Below are 13,926 nucleotides of genomic sequence, written 5' to 3' on the forward strand. Positions count from 1 at the left end.
TTGGTATCCATCCCATATAGAGTTCTATTACAACATTTTATAAAAATACACATAACAAAATAAAAACATGTATTGGTGAAGTTCTTCACCTTTGTATAAAGGACGCCTAATTTAAAATGTTACTCTAATTGACGGAGACCTAACGGATTCTTTACACCGTGCATAGAAAGAAACTATACATGGTTTAAAATGTTACAAGCGAAGAAAATGTAGGGTTTATTTCGTTACAAGTGAAAACTCTGATGCTCTAGTCTCAGTACAATCACATCTACTGTGCCACACTGTAATTTGGGTGCATGAAGGATACTATTCGACACTCATTAGGTTGTTTGTAGGATTTGCCTAAGTAATTTGTCCAAAGGAGTTTGTGCTCATAGATATTTTGAGGAATCGGGGGCTTTGTTGTGTTTAAGGCACATAAAAGTCACTATGCCCTAAAAAATGTACACTGCTTCGAGCAAAAAATTTGGTTTGAATCGTTCACTATGTAAAGTTTGATGCATACGACAAGTCTAAGAAAAATCTAGTCGATCAAATATGAATCACTTTCGTGTAACAAACCACATTTTTTGAAAGTACTATAAGTATTCGAAAAATTAGACTCTTGACAAATATGATTATTTTTAATAAGATACCAATAAGCAGTCAACTTGATTTTTTTCAGATGTATTCTACTAGTCAATTTATAAAGAGAATTGATTTTATCACATTCTTTTTTGTTAATGGCACTCATTTTTTCTTATAAAACAAACTATCTTATATAAACACAAAGGAGAATAACATTAACAAAAATGAGAGTGGCAAAATCACTCCCCTTTTTAAATAGTGAAAGTTCCAAATCACATTTTTTGGATTCGGGACGATGAATATCTTGGGCATAGTCGCCCTTGATAGGGGATGCGGTCGAGCATCTCCTAGTAGAGCAATGTTGAGTGTTTGATTTGGTTGTTAATCTCGGCACAAACGACTCATCCAAATTTGAATTCTCTATTTCTTAGTAATTAAGATTCGAGTCGCAAATTGCCGAGATAAACACATAGATCGATAGCATCCCCATTCTAGCCACCCTGCCATGCCCAAGGCCCCCTTGCGACATTTTGTCTCCAGGAAAAAAAAAGGAGAAAAATTACATCGGACACTTCGCTCCCCCACGCTTTGCAGCATTTTAGTCAGAATCCGTGACTCTATCCCCGAGCCACGAACCAGAAAGCGCGCGAAAACTCCAACGACGACGCCGGCCACACCGAAGACGAAATGCCGGAGTTACCGGAAGTAGAAGCTGCTCGAAGAGCCATCGAAGAGAACTGTATCGGCAGGAAGATCAAGCGGTCGCTGATCGCCGACGATCCCAAGGTCATCGACGGCGTCTCTCGCTCCGACTTCGAGTCCTCTCTCCTCGGAAAGACCATCGTCGCCGCTCACCGTAAGGGAAAGAACATGTGGCTCCAGCTCGATTCCCCTCCGTTTCCTTCTTTCCAGTTCGGTACGGGTTCTTTTGATGCTATAAGTGGAAACCCTAGAAGTTAACTCTCAGTGTTTATGTTCAGTCCTTTTCCCCCAAAAAATATATTTTTTCTTATAGTATAGTGCAGTAATTATACTAATCATTTGAGGAAACTGAAGCATTATTCGGTTGTGAGATTTTATGCTTGATATGGTGCGTTGTTTTTTACTAGAAATTTGAAGTAACTAGTTTTGAGCTCAAATGAGTGACGTCTCAATAATCTGAGAGACTTGAGAACTTGGAAAGTTTAAAGCGAGGATTCTATTTTCCTGCATTTTCCCAGTAACGGTTGAGAAATCGGCCAAACCAATATACACCCAACGTGCATGGAATGATGGAGAAAAAGAAACAAAGAACGCAAGACACAGATATTTTTGGGTAGTTCGCCAACTATGTAGTTGATTACATCCACGGCTCATACTTATTTTTGATGAGTGGCTTCCACTTGTTTTCAACAAGAAGAGAGTACAAGTTACATCGGCTGCGTATAACAACTATTTATACCCCAGATGTGTAGGTTCTGGGGACGCTGCCGAATAGTCAGTGAAGCTCAAAATAGAACGAATCAGGTTTGACAAACCAACAGTCACAACTGGATACAATTGCTTTAGTTATTGGGGTGTTTACGTGATTTTGTGCATTTACTGTTTAGGAAGTTTGCATTTGACCCATAAAAAGAAAGAGTTTGCATTTGATTTTTTAGGGTTTAATGCTTAAGTCCGTCGTTGGTTGCTGAGGAAATGTTGGAGGAAAGGATGCTTAAGTTTTGAATCTTTTAGAGTTCTTGAACGGGTTCTAATTCATTTCAGTCATACCAACTAACGGGCTTGGTTTATGTACTTGAAAACTGTTCTTTTCATAGCTTATGACACGGACCTATATAAAATATCCTTAAAACATAAAAGAGAGTTTGGAATTTTTTGACATATGAAACGTACGAAGTTTTTGTTTGAAAGGTGAAATGCTAATGAAGTTTAGTGCTAACGAGAGTTTATATATTTAATGAAGCCATTTACCTTTTGCCCCATTATGGCTTTTTTCCTTTTCTCTGTTTTCAGGAATGGCAGGGGCTATATATATCAAAGGAGTCGCAGTTACAAAATATAAGAGGTAATGTTTACTATGTTTCATACAAATGAAACGTGAGGAATCTTGGTCCCCTGAATCTGATGTCTACAACTGATGAAAGGTTTAAATTCGCAGTTTACCCAGTAACCTGGAAATTGAGTATGGGGGTATGGTGAAGTTCTGATGAGGTCCATGAGGATATACCAGTGATAATTACCATTACTCTGAAAAAATGTTAAATAAATAGATTATGTTTCACTGATTTAGTTGGAGTTGAACTGCTTTAATACTTCTTGTTGGGTAGTCATGTCAGATGGATAGGTGGACTACCCAAAGGGAGAAGAATATTTTGATGAAAAATTCTCTGCCAGGTGGCCAGGTAGTATTTGGCCACTTAGTTTTGGTAGATGTTATATACTGGAATTGCAGTCACTGGGTTACCTGGCAGATAATGGGTCACTAGGTTATATGCGAGATGATTAGATTACATTGAGTTGAGACTAGATTAGTTCAGGGGGAGGATTTCTTGGTGGTGCCTATTTGTACATGAGAGTTCTTTGAAACTAGGAAAGCAGTTGGTTTTGGACGCTAGAGGATTTGTGTACGAGTGCTGCTTCTTTTTGTACTATTTGGAAATTGAGGAGCAATCTGCAGGTTATTGTGTATGAGAAACATTCTTGCCGAAGTTTCATGTATAAAATTGGTTGAATCTTTTTTGTATGTTTATGGTTATGGTTATCTCTTCTGTACTCTCATGAATTTGAAGAATTTGTTACTGAATCCTTAGGTCAGTTGGCTGGGTAGACTCTTTTATTCCCTTTAAATGTGTATTATAATGGGAAGCAATTTGGAGTCAGTGCTTCAAGTAAATTATCGTGGTGATTTCAGGTCTGCCGTAAGTGACACTGATGAATGGCCGTCCAAGTATTCCAAGTTATTTATTGAAGTAAGGATTCCTACTTTATTCATCAGTATGAGTGTTCTTTGTTCATGTTTGAGAAATAAGAGCAATAAAAGTTAGAGTACTTTATGACAAGTATATTTTGCATTCTAGTGTTTTTCCAATGTGCCATTGTGAGTTAGAGACTTTCATTGTCAGAATAAGTTTAAAACTTGAAGTCAAACTAATCCCAATTTTTTAGCATATCCGAATTCTAAAACAAGTTCAGAATCGCATAATCACTTTTGGGAAGATACACTAATGTGGGATTATTGTCAAGAGATGCCATGTTTTTTAGGCAAGAGCTATCAAACAAATAATAATGTGTAGCTGCACGTAGAGCCACTTGATTTGATTTTCACTAACTTTCCTCATGCAGCTAGATGACGGGATGGAGCTATCATTCACGGATAAGAGGCGTTTTGCGAAAGTTCGCTTGCTCAAAAATGTATCATTAAATCACTTAGCCATCTAGATTGTTTTTTTCATGGTTTTCAACCTGCCATTAATTCTCATTTTTTCATGATTATGTATGCTTTTCACTACCACAGCCGGCTTCTATGCCCCCAATATCCGAGCTTGGTCCAGATTCATTATTCGAGCCTATGACCATTGACGAGTTCATCGACTCCTTGCGCAAGAAGAAGATTGGAATTAAGGCTCTCTTACTTGATCAGGTTACGACCACTTTCCTTCTACCCTCAGTATTTCAATTTTCAATATTCTTCATGAATGTCCATCAAATTTACAAGTCTACAGAAACTTCCAATTTTTTCGTCACCAGTAGGCAATAAAATTCTCTCCATCCAACCTATAGAAATGCCTTTCTATGATGGAGTTTGGCATATCGATTATTTTTCTTCTATCCAATGTGGGAAATGGGAATCGTGGACTGTCAGATACCTAAGCATCACATTGTTTCCACGACGTAGTTGCTTTTGGCACTCTATGAAGCAGTGGACACTTCTAAACCATTGTTTGATCATTTGTTTCCCCATTATGATTTGATCATTTGACACTTCTAACCATTTGTTTCCCCGTTACCACGGTGAATACGGTTTTGACTAATCTATAAGCCCCATGTGTCTTCAGAAATTCAGAGCTGACAAATAATGACAATTGTGAACTACGGAGAGGGAACTTTAGTAGTTCTTAACTGTACTTGATATTTTTTGTCAATAAATTTGACATTTCAAAGAAAGTTCGACACCAAACAGAATTTCTCGATGTGCCGTGAAGCCTTTATTGGTCATTCTTATTGGACAAGAATGAAGAACCAATGGCTCCAGGTGTGATATGGCTCAAGATGAAGATTCCTCAAAGCATAGGGAAGCTTAAAGTACTTTGGCTGAGGAAGTGTTTAAGCTTTTTAATCAAGTATTGCAAGATTTGTGATTAGGTTTTTGCTGTATTTTGGCAATATATGTTTGATTAGACCATATAGGGATCACAGTATGATTTCGGATGCTTTTGAAGCATAGTAGCTAATAACTCGCACCAGAGATTGAAAATATCAAGAATTGAGTACCAATTATCTAAAAGCTTATGCGTATCGGCTTACATGATTCATACCTTTATCACTTTGTTTCTTTTTCCCTTTTCAGGGTTATTATTCATTTCCTTTTTTTCATATTTGCAGAGTTTTATGTCAGGTATTGGCAATTGGATTGCAGATGAAGTGCTATACCAAGTCAGTGTACCCTGGATACTCTAAAATGAATCTATTTATCAACAGAAATTTTGGTTTACTTCTTTACAGCTTGAGTTTGGCACCGTTATTGTGATTCCGTTAGTCAACCTTCAATTTTGAGCCAATACTCTTAAATAATATACTGGAAAAGTGGAAATAGTCAACATTCCTTTTCTTCCTGTTATTATAACATGGCGGGATATACCAGGATTCTGGAAAGCAGGTTTAGTTGAAATGATACTGGTGGTTTTGACCCGCAGTTGCTCTATCCTAAATGAGTTCTAACGAAAAAGTTGAAAATAATTGAAAATCTGGAGATAGGATAATCCTCTTGTTCCTCATGGGATGGATGTGGGGATGCTACTTCTTGAACATACTTCTATTACACTATCTTGGGTAGAACTCAACCCCAAAAGCTAGCTATTGAAGTGAGGGTGCCCTCTCGCTTATATACGTAATTTTACTTTGATACCCAAGCGATGCGAAATTTTGCTTCACATCCTCCCTCACGCGTATTGTGCTCACTCGGTAAAACCTGCTGCATGCAGGACAGAGACACGCACCCTACGCATCTCTGGTTCCAAGTGATATCATTTTACACGGTCTTGGATAGAACTCAATCTCAAAAGCTAGCTATTAAAGTGAGGGTGTCCTCATGCTTATATACTTGATATTACTTTGGTACCCCAGCGATGTGGTACTTCTTCTCAACTTAGCACTTTATATTATTTGTCAAGCGACAAATAACCAGAGTTGTATAGTCTTGTACCTCATCTGCCTCCCCAATGCTGGAATGGGAGTCATGGAACCTCGCCCTATGAAAAAAAGAGTAGGGGTAAATTGGTTATTGTTAGACCACTAGGCAACTAGGAGCAGGAGATATGATACTTCGTAGTCAAAAAAGTTGAAAGTAAGTGAAAATCCGGAGATAGTAATATGAGCAATTTGTTTGGTTTCAAGACAGGGACCACTTTGCACCTCTTATGTTAGTTTGAGTTTAGGCATATGTTGGTTTCATCAGTTTACATGCATATGGTCTAATTTACAGATGTTTTGCTAATCTTCATATTGGAATTGAGAGGAATGACTTCGTTTTTCTTCCTAACTCACAGGCAAGAATCCATCCAATGCAAATTGTTTCCAGCCTTCCCAAAGAAAGCTGTACGGCATTGCACAAGTGCATTAAAGAGGTAAAAGCGATATTCTCTTTTGGTTTATTTCAGCAAAGCATACATTCTCTATGGCTAGTATGGAAGAAGCAATACTTGTAGGTTATTCATTACGCGGTTGAAGTTGATGCGGACTGCGGCCGCTTCCCATTGGATTGGTTGTTTCATTATCGGTGGGGCAAAAAGCCCGGAAAAGTTAATGGTAAGATGGTTTTGATATCTGTGCTGTCATTTTGACAAAATAAGTCGATTTTACAGGTCATTGAAAAAGCCGTTGAAGTTGGGGCGGATAGCAGCCAATTTCCTAGTAGTTGGATTTTCCATTCCCGCGAAAAGAAGCCCGGAAAGGCTTTTGTTGATGGTTTGGTCTCTGCTCTCCATACCGATCTTTAATGGCATTTCATCTTGGATGTCCATTGCATAGGAAGGGATTTTGGAAAACCCGGTGGTTTGAGAATCACGCTATTACTGAAAATTGAGTAGCTATAAATTATGTTGTTTAACAAAAACTACAGACCACCAAAGGAAAAATGAATAATTGGTCATTTTCTGCATAAGTATTTATAATTATCTATTCAATAAAATCTTTTCTCAGTTTGGGTAAAATCATATCCCCTTTTATCTGGATCTTGGGCTCAGTTTTTCCATCGAAAGTTCAGAATGTCTTCAATTAGCTTCTGTTTTATGGCAGGGAAGAAAATTGAGTTTATTACAGCTGGCGGCAGGGTATTTTTTCACCACCTCTCCCCATCTTCGGTTGCCTTTCATAGATTGATCCTTTGTTTTATTTCTATTTCAACGGTTTTTTTGTTTTCTTGTGTCTCAGACATCAGCATATGTGCCGGAGTTACAAAAGCTGAGTGGGGATCAAGCTGCAAAAGCACCGAGTAAACCGAGAAAGCAAACGGTGAAGGGAAGCAAGAATGAGGACAGTGATGACAATGATCAAGGAAGTGAGGAAGAGGAAAATGCTGCTAAAAGCGTACAACCAAAGGGACGGAGGAGCACAACTGGGAATGGACCTAAGATGCCACCTGCAAAAAGAAAGTCCAGTCGAAGCAACAAGGACGATGAGGATGAGGATGATGATGACGATAGCAGTGATAATGATGATGATGACGATTATGGCAGTGATCATAAGAAAATTAGAACAGCTAAGAATCCTCCTGCGAAAAGAAAGTCGAAGAAAGCTAGTAGTAAGAAAAAATGAGGTGAAGAAGCTTCCTGTGAGAGAATATTATGCAGAGGCAAAGGTGGAGAACAGAGGGAGTTAATAGTTAAGGTAAATGAAGGGAGCACAAACTAAGCTATGAGAGTATCACAAGCAGTTGTGCTTAGTCCGATGAGTATTTTCAAAGGATGGAAGGGAGAGCTTTTGCTGCTAATGTCTTTCGTAGTTTAAGCGTTTGTTTTCTGGGTACAAGTAGCTTAAGAGTTTTTGTCACCCTAGCCAAGGCCCTTCTTTCAGAAATACCTGCCTTCTGAACCTCTCTCTCTCTCTCTCTCTCTCATGTAATCTCAACCTCTATTTTGCGAGGTTCGAATCATGCAAATGTGAAATGGTGCAGATCTTGGATGTTGCATAGGGCCAAATGAACAAATATTTAAGTTCGAGAATCCCATACCAATCTGAGTATATTTGGTGTGGGTTTGCCTAAGAGCTGATTGCATTCTACAAAAACTTGGCATATTCCTTGAAATGAAGCTTGCAATATTGGATCGAAGGATTTGATTTAGTGCATAGTAAATATGGTTATCAATTGTGACATGTGCCGTGTGGTGGTATCTGAGGATAATTCAAGTTTTATTACTCAAAGGATTGGATACATCACGTGTTGTCAGAGAAATTAAGTACAATATACATGTTTTTAATTAGAAGTCTTTGAAACAAAAATGTACTCCACAAGAACGGGCAGGGCTGCAAACGAGCTAAATGAGCTTTGAAGCGTTGAGCTTGGCTCGTTCAAAATTAGTCTAGCTTATCTCGGCTCCTTCAGTATCAAGATGTTCGAGCTCGGTTAATTACTCAGTAAGCCAAGCAGGTCGAGTAACAACTAATTCGAGTTGGGCTCCTTTATTAAATAAACTTAAAACTTGAGCTCGAATTATTTACTAACGGGCCAAGTCTCGAGTTGCATGTGAACAACTCATAGCCCCAATTGTACGGGTAGTAGTTTGTGACATGGATCAAATTCTAGGGTTTTCCATGTAATTGTAGTAGTTTGTGATATATGGATAAAATTCTAGGGTTTTCCATGTAATTGTCCAAGATAGGTAGGAGGATACTGAAATTGGGAGGAGTATTTCGTGCTTTGTTTTTTGGGTAAATGAGTATCTCGTTTTATCGTTGCAGAGTGCAAAGATGCGTATTTGTACCCCTCAGTTCGAATTCGATCAGAATCAGAACCAGCCCACAATCTTAAATAGAACAGGTACCCTCTCTCTCTCTCTCTCTCTGGTCGTCTAACTCTCAATTTTGTAATATTGGTAATTTAGATGCTGGAACATACTTGGGGTCTAGGAAATAAACACAGCTTCAGGAAGGGATGTTTGATCCACACAACTCAGTTGTAAGACTACATAACACATAGGGGGACCCTTCTTTAAGCACTTTTTGGGGGCCTGAGTTCCTTTTTGGTGTCTGTTATTTTCTGTAATCCAGAAATTCCGATCATTTTTTGTTATTTGTTTTCCAGGTTCGTGCCTGAAGAGCACAATATTTTCTTTTGGAAATTTGATTGGCCGACGGTAGGATTGGTCCTTACAAGTAGTCGAGATGCGCGTAAGCCGGTCTGGATTGACCAAAAAAAAAAAAGAACTTCTTTTGGAGCTAGATTATAGTAATAGTAGCCCCTAAACATCCAACACTAATAGGTTAGCAGATGGAAGCTTTTCACGTAAAGGTCCTAGCAGAGGAGAACTGTTGGTTATGATTTTTGAGTTTAACTTGTAGTGATTAGTCAGATTTAGTAATATATTTGGTTCATTTCGAAGTTATTTGTGATTGTCAACTGATTTCAAAACACGGGTTGACCACCGAGTCCTGACCCTTCATCTGGTTTCTTCTCCAGTTTGTTGAACCTGCTAGCTTATAAGTTGTTACAAATAACATTATAGATCTTTAGGACTAACACCCAGATGTTCTTTTAGAGAAACCTGCAAGATCAATTGAAGGAGCTTTGAAGTTATTGAAAATGAGTTGGGAGTAATTCATGGCGATTTCACAGATCTATCACAATCTGATTAATATTTAGCACCAACATAGGAGTACATTTCTTGGTTTGAAGTAGCTGAAACTCATCTCTTAAAGAATGTACAGTTGAGTGAGAATTAGTGTGTATACTTGTAAGGGTCTATAGACTATAAGGTCATTCCTGAGCATTGGTTGTCACTTAAAGCGGGTGTTTGTGGCCTGTATACGGTATAATTAGATAATGCCTAGACAAACGAAGAAGAAGTTGCGCTGGTGGTTCAACAACCAGAGGGAATTGAATAACTAACTCAATGTCAAGTTCTGTATACGAGCTTCGTGCAAATGACGGTCGCCCATTGGTATAACCTTTTGGTGGTACATTAGAATAATTATTTCTCATGGTAGTGTTAGATTTTCTATCAACAATGGCTTAAAGGAGTGGGATCAAGTTTGTACCTAGCTAGTAGAGGTATTGCACTGGCTCTCTTAGATTTTGTTTCGTTTCTGAGATAATAAAGGGTGCTAAGAGAATGTGAATGGCTAAATTATATGTCAAATATTGTGATTGATTTTAAATTGGGAAATAACGATATCCCAAACTAGCCTAATGCTTAATCTACTTGGGTTTGACATTTCAATTATTTTTTCCGAAGTCTGAACTTTGTTCTATTCAACTCTAATAGTGTCATCAAGACTAACCTAAAGCAGTCACGTAGCGTCTCTATAATAGCTTGTCCCTTGTTTTGTCTGTCATTTGAGGATTATTTTCTTTTCCTTTATTTTTTGTTTGTTTATATATGTTTCCGAAATTTTACAGGAATTACTTGTAGGACCGTCCTCGTATGGAATAAACTGGTGACTTTATCATACTTTAGGTTTGAGTAGTTGGTTTGCATCCTGAATTTCCTCTTCTCGTGAACAAAAGTAGCATTGAAATTGAAACAAGAAGCAAATCCTTGGATCGTTAAGGCTAACTTTGAAGCATCAAGCATGAGAACAATCTCTACAAATGAAAATTGAGGTGTTTTGTCAGTAAGTTTGCCAGCTTTTATATATTAGGAACAACTTAGAATGGTACTAGTTGCTTATTCTGTTAATGTTGAGCATACTTGGCCATGAAAATAGAAGCATAAAGATAGCGATGTAGGTAAAATCCCATTATTTTAACTTATGCTGATGGGTGGCATGTTTTCACTTCTCATACCTTCAAAAGTGGTTCCCTAAATGTTACTTAGGCATATACATTTATTGTGGTTGTGGGTTATTTAGTTTGATATCCTGTTCTTAGGTGCATGATTTCTACTTCAGATGGAAGAAACTTCTCTGGCCAATAATGGAACACCTCTTGGTCAAGGCATTGAGATTCCACAAGACACAGATGGTGAGAGAACTGAGTTTGATGGTCAAAATGGCGTTCCTCAAGAAAGGAAGGAATTTGTTGCACCGGCTGTGGGAATGGAGTTTGAATCGTACGACGATGCGTACAACTATTACATTTGTTATGCGAAGGAAGTGGGTTTTTGTGTTAGGGTGAAAAATTCATGGTTCAAAAGAAACAGTAGAGAAAAGTATGGTGCTGTACTTTGTTGCAGCAGCCAGGGTTTCAAAAGAATCAAAGATGTAAACCGAATACGGAAGGAAACAAGAACTGGTTGCCCAGCGATGATTAGGATGAGGTTAGTGGACTCTAAAAGGTGGAGGATACTTGAAGTTACCCTTGAACACAACCATGTGTTAGGTGCAAAAAATCACAAGTCAATTAAGAAGATGGGAATTGGAACCAAGAGAAAGTTGCAAACGAGTTCCGATGCAGAAGTAAGGACAATTAAGTTGTACCGGGCCCTTGTGATTGATGGAGGAGGCAATGAGAACTCAAATTCTAACGTGAGAGAAATTAGGGACTTTTCTGATCATTATCCCAACCAGCTGAACTTGAAAAAGTGTGACATACAGGCCATTTACAACTACCTTTGTCGTATGCAATTGACTAATCCGAATTTCTTTTATTTGATGGATTTTAGTGATGAAGGGCAGGTGAAAAACATGTTTTGGGCAGATGCTAGGTCTAGGGCTGCAGGTGGTTACTTTGGCGATGTCATTTTTTTCGATAATACGTATTTGACAAACAGATATGAGATTCCGCTTGTGGCATTTGTTGGCATAAATCACCATGGTCAGTCAATGTTGCTAGGTTGTGGCTTGGTTTCAGGTGAGACTACAGAATCCTATGTTTGGCTATTAAAAGCATGGAGTACTTGTATGTCAGGACTCTTTCCGCAGACTATCATCACAGATAGATGCAAGTTTTTGCAAAGTGCGATTGCAGAAACGTTTCCAAATTCCCATCATCGCTTTTGTCTATCACACATCATGAGAAAAGTTCCTGAGAAATTGGGCGGATTACGCAACTATGACACCATTAAAAAGGCATTGACTAAAGCAGTCTATGAGGCGTTAAAGCCATTTGACTTCGAAGCAGCATGGGGGTTTATGATCCAGCACTTTGGAGTTGGCGATCATGAGTGGCTTCAATCTTTGTATGAAGATCGAACTAGGTGGGCCCCAGTTTACCTGAAAGATATATTTTTTGCGGGTATGGCTTCCGTGCGCCCATGTGAGACCCTCAATGCGTTTTTTGATAGGTATGTCCACAAACAAACTCCTCTGAAAGAATTTCTCGATAAGTACGAATTAGCTTTACAGAAGAAGTACAAGGAAGAAGCTGTTTCGGATATGGAGTCAAGAAACTCAACTCTCACTTTGAAAACAAGGTGTTCTTTCGAAATGCAGCTATCGAAGGTCTATACAAGAGAAATATTCAAGAAGTTCCAACTTGAGGTAGAGGAAATGTATTCTTGTTTTAGTACCACACAATTACATATCGATGGGCCAAGCGTAATATTCTTGGTGAAGGAGCGCGTCTTGGGTGAGGGAAACCGAAGGGAAATTCGGGATTATGAGGTTTTGTACAATAGAGCGGCAGCAGAAGTTCGATGCATTTGCAGTTGCTTTAACTTCAATGGATATCTATGCCGACATGCTTTATGTGTTCTTAACTTCAATGGTGTGGAAGAGATCCCTTCTAAGTACATTCTATCACGGTGGAAAAAGGATTACAAGCGGTGGTATGTACCGGATCAGGAATCCAGTAAAGTTGATGGAACCGACCGAGTTCAGTGGTTTGATCAATTGTACAGAAGCGCCTTGCAAGTTGTGGAGGAGGGGGCGATCTCTCTTGATCATTACAAAGTTGCATTGGAAGCCTTTGAGGAGTCATTGAATAGGGTTCATGATGTAGAAGAAAAGCCTGAAGAGTAAAGTATATGATATGAATCTGCACTATAGCTTCTGTAACAAGAACTGTTACTGTTTCTTTCTTTAGCACTCCTTGGGGACAGGAGTCTGTGCCAGCATGCTTGCTGTGCAGCCAATATCGGGCCCATCCGGGTCTTGTTCTTTGATTTGAACTGTTCATTTTTTTTGTCTCGTCGAGTAGGCGACCAATGTAAAAATTCAAGTTGATTGGATGATGATAGCTGTGTGACCGAGCTAGAATGATTTTGAAAATGAATTGTAAGAAAATGTGTTTCGATCGCATGAATAAAGATGTCCGATCAAACTGAAATTTTGCATAGATCACCTACTTGATGAGTTCAACTAAATGACCGGGCTCGGGGTGGGCCTGATATTGACTGCACAACACGCATAATGTGCCCTTAGATGCAACAAAGACCACTCTCCCCTCTTCTTGGGGGAATTCGGGGTTTTCCTGTTATTGTGCATATGAAATACTCAAGACTCAAATCTGTTAAGGTTGTTGCCGATTTAAAAAAAGAAAAGAAAAGAATATGAAAGGTTAATTTACCAAGTGTAAAGTGTTGGTTCATCGCGGATAAAAACAAAAGAAAAAAGTGTTAGTTCATCTAAATCATGCACGTAGAGGGTAAGCATTGCTTCCATAAGCAACCTTTATTAGCTTTAGGCCATCTATAGTGGTATAATCAAAAGTCAATTGTTTTTAAAATTAACAATATTGGTGCAAAAGATGACTTACAATGGTATAATCAAATTTAGCAACATCCTTAGAAATAATCAAATTTTGGGCTTTGGACAACCAAATTAGCAATATTTTTCAATAATCAAAATTTGTGGATTCAACACAACATAAGTTAACTAATTTCAAAATTTGCATACACGAGTGTTTCAATTGGCATTTTTTTCTTCTCTTCTTCGACTGCTCTATATCTTCTTCATTTCACTCACAAACTATTTCTCTTTCTTTCCCTCAAAAAGTGAAGCTCATATCTCTCGATCATTTACAATTCAACCTGTCATCGCTAGATTAAGGTATTTTACTCTTCT

The 13,926-nt window shown here is 38.4% G+C and overlaps 2 protein-coding genes and 1 long non-coding RNA gene across 11 annotated transcripts in view; all 3 read left to right on the forward strand.

The window, feature by feature from the left end:
- The window catches only part of LOC131312122 (uncharacterized), an 80,313-nt gene that overhangs the window by 19,215 nt on the left and 47,172 nt on the right, over positions 1 to 13,926 (forward strand). The window lies entirely within an intron of this gene.
- Positions 1,072 to 8,095, forward strand: LOC131312118 (formamidopyrimidine-DNA glycosylase). Of its 4 annotated transcripts, XM_058339874.1 has the most exons (11): positions 1,095 to 1,483; positions 2,563 to 2,614; positions 3,461 to 3,518; positions 3,892 to 3,960; positions 4,064 to 4,189; positions 5,152 to 5,202; positions 6,315 to 6,392; positions 6,474 to 6,573; positions 6,643 to 6,732; positions 7,063 to 7,097; positions 7,198 to 8,095. In XM_058339874.1, exons 1-11 carry the CDS (start codon positions 1,255 to 1,257, stop codon positions 7,579 to 7,581), a joined length of 1,272 nt encoding a protein of 423 aa, XP_058195857.1. In that variant the 5' UTR covers positions 1,095 to 1,254; the 3' UTR covers positions 7,582 to 8,095. The 4 variants fall into 4 exon arrangements, with proteins under 4 accessions (XP_058195854.1, XP_058195856.1, XP_058195857.1 ...); XM_058339871.1 differs by lacking the exon at positions 6,474 to 6,573 and having other exon boundaries at positions 1,072 to 1,483; positions 6,630 to 6,732; XM_058339873.1 differs by lacking the exon at positions 6,474 to 6,573 and having other exon boundaries at positions 1,093 to 1,483; positions 6,630 to 6,737.
- On the forward strand, positions 8,632 to 13,198 carry LOC131312113 (protein FAR1-RELATED SEQUENCE 6-like). 6 transcript variants are annotated; one of them, XM_058339863.1, is made up of 3 exons: positions 8,685 to 8,803; positions 10,382 to 10,596; positions 10,853 to 13,198. In XM_058339863.1, the coding sequence occupies exon 3, from the start codon at positions 10,873 to 10,875 to the stop codon at positions 12,880 to 12,882; it is 2,010 nt and encodes a 669-aa protein (XP_058195846.1). In that variant the 5' UTR covers positions 8,685 to 8,803; positions 10,382 to 10,596; positions 10,853 to 10,872; the 3' UTR covers positions 12,883 to 13,198. The 6 variants fall into 6 exon arrangements, with proteins under 6 accessions (XP_058195847.1, XP_058195849.1, XP_058195846.1 ...); XM_058339865.1 differs by having other exon boundaries at positions 10,873 to 13,198; XM_058339864.1 differs by lacking the exon at positions 10,382 to 10,596 and having other exon boundaries at positions 8,632 to 8,803.

Source organism: Rhododendron vialii, chromosome 12a, assembly GCF_030253575.1.
Source record: "Rhododendron vialii isolate Sample 1 chromosome 12a, ASM3025357v1".
In the NCBI taxonomy this organism is placed as follows: Eukaryota; Viridiplantae; Streptophyta; class Magnoliopsida; order Ericales; family Ericaceae; genus Rhododendron; species Rhododendron vialii.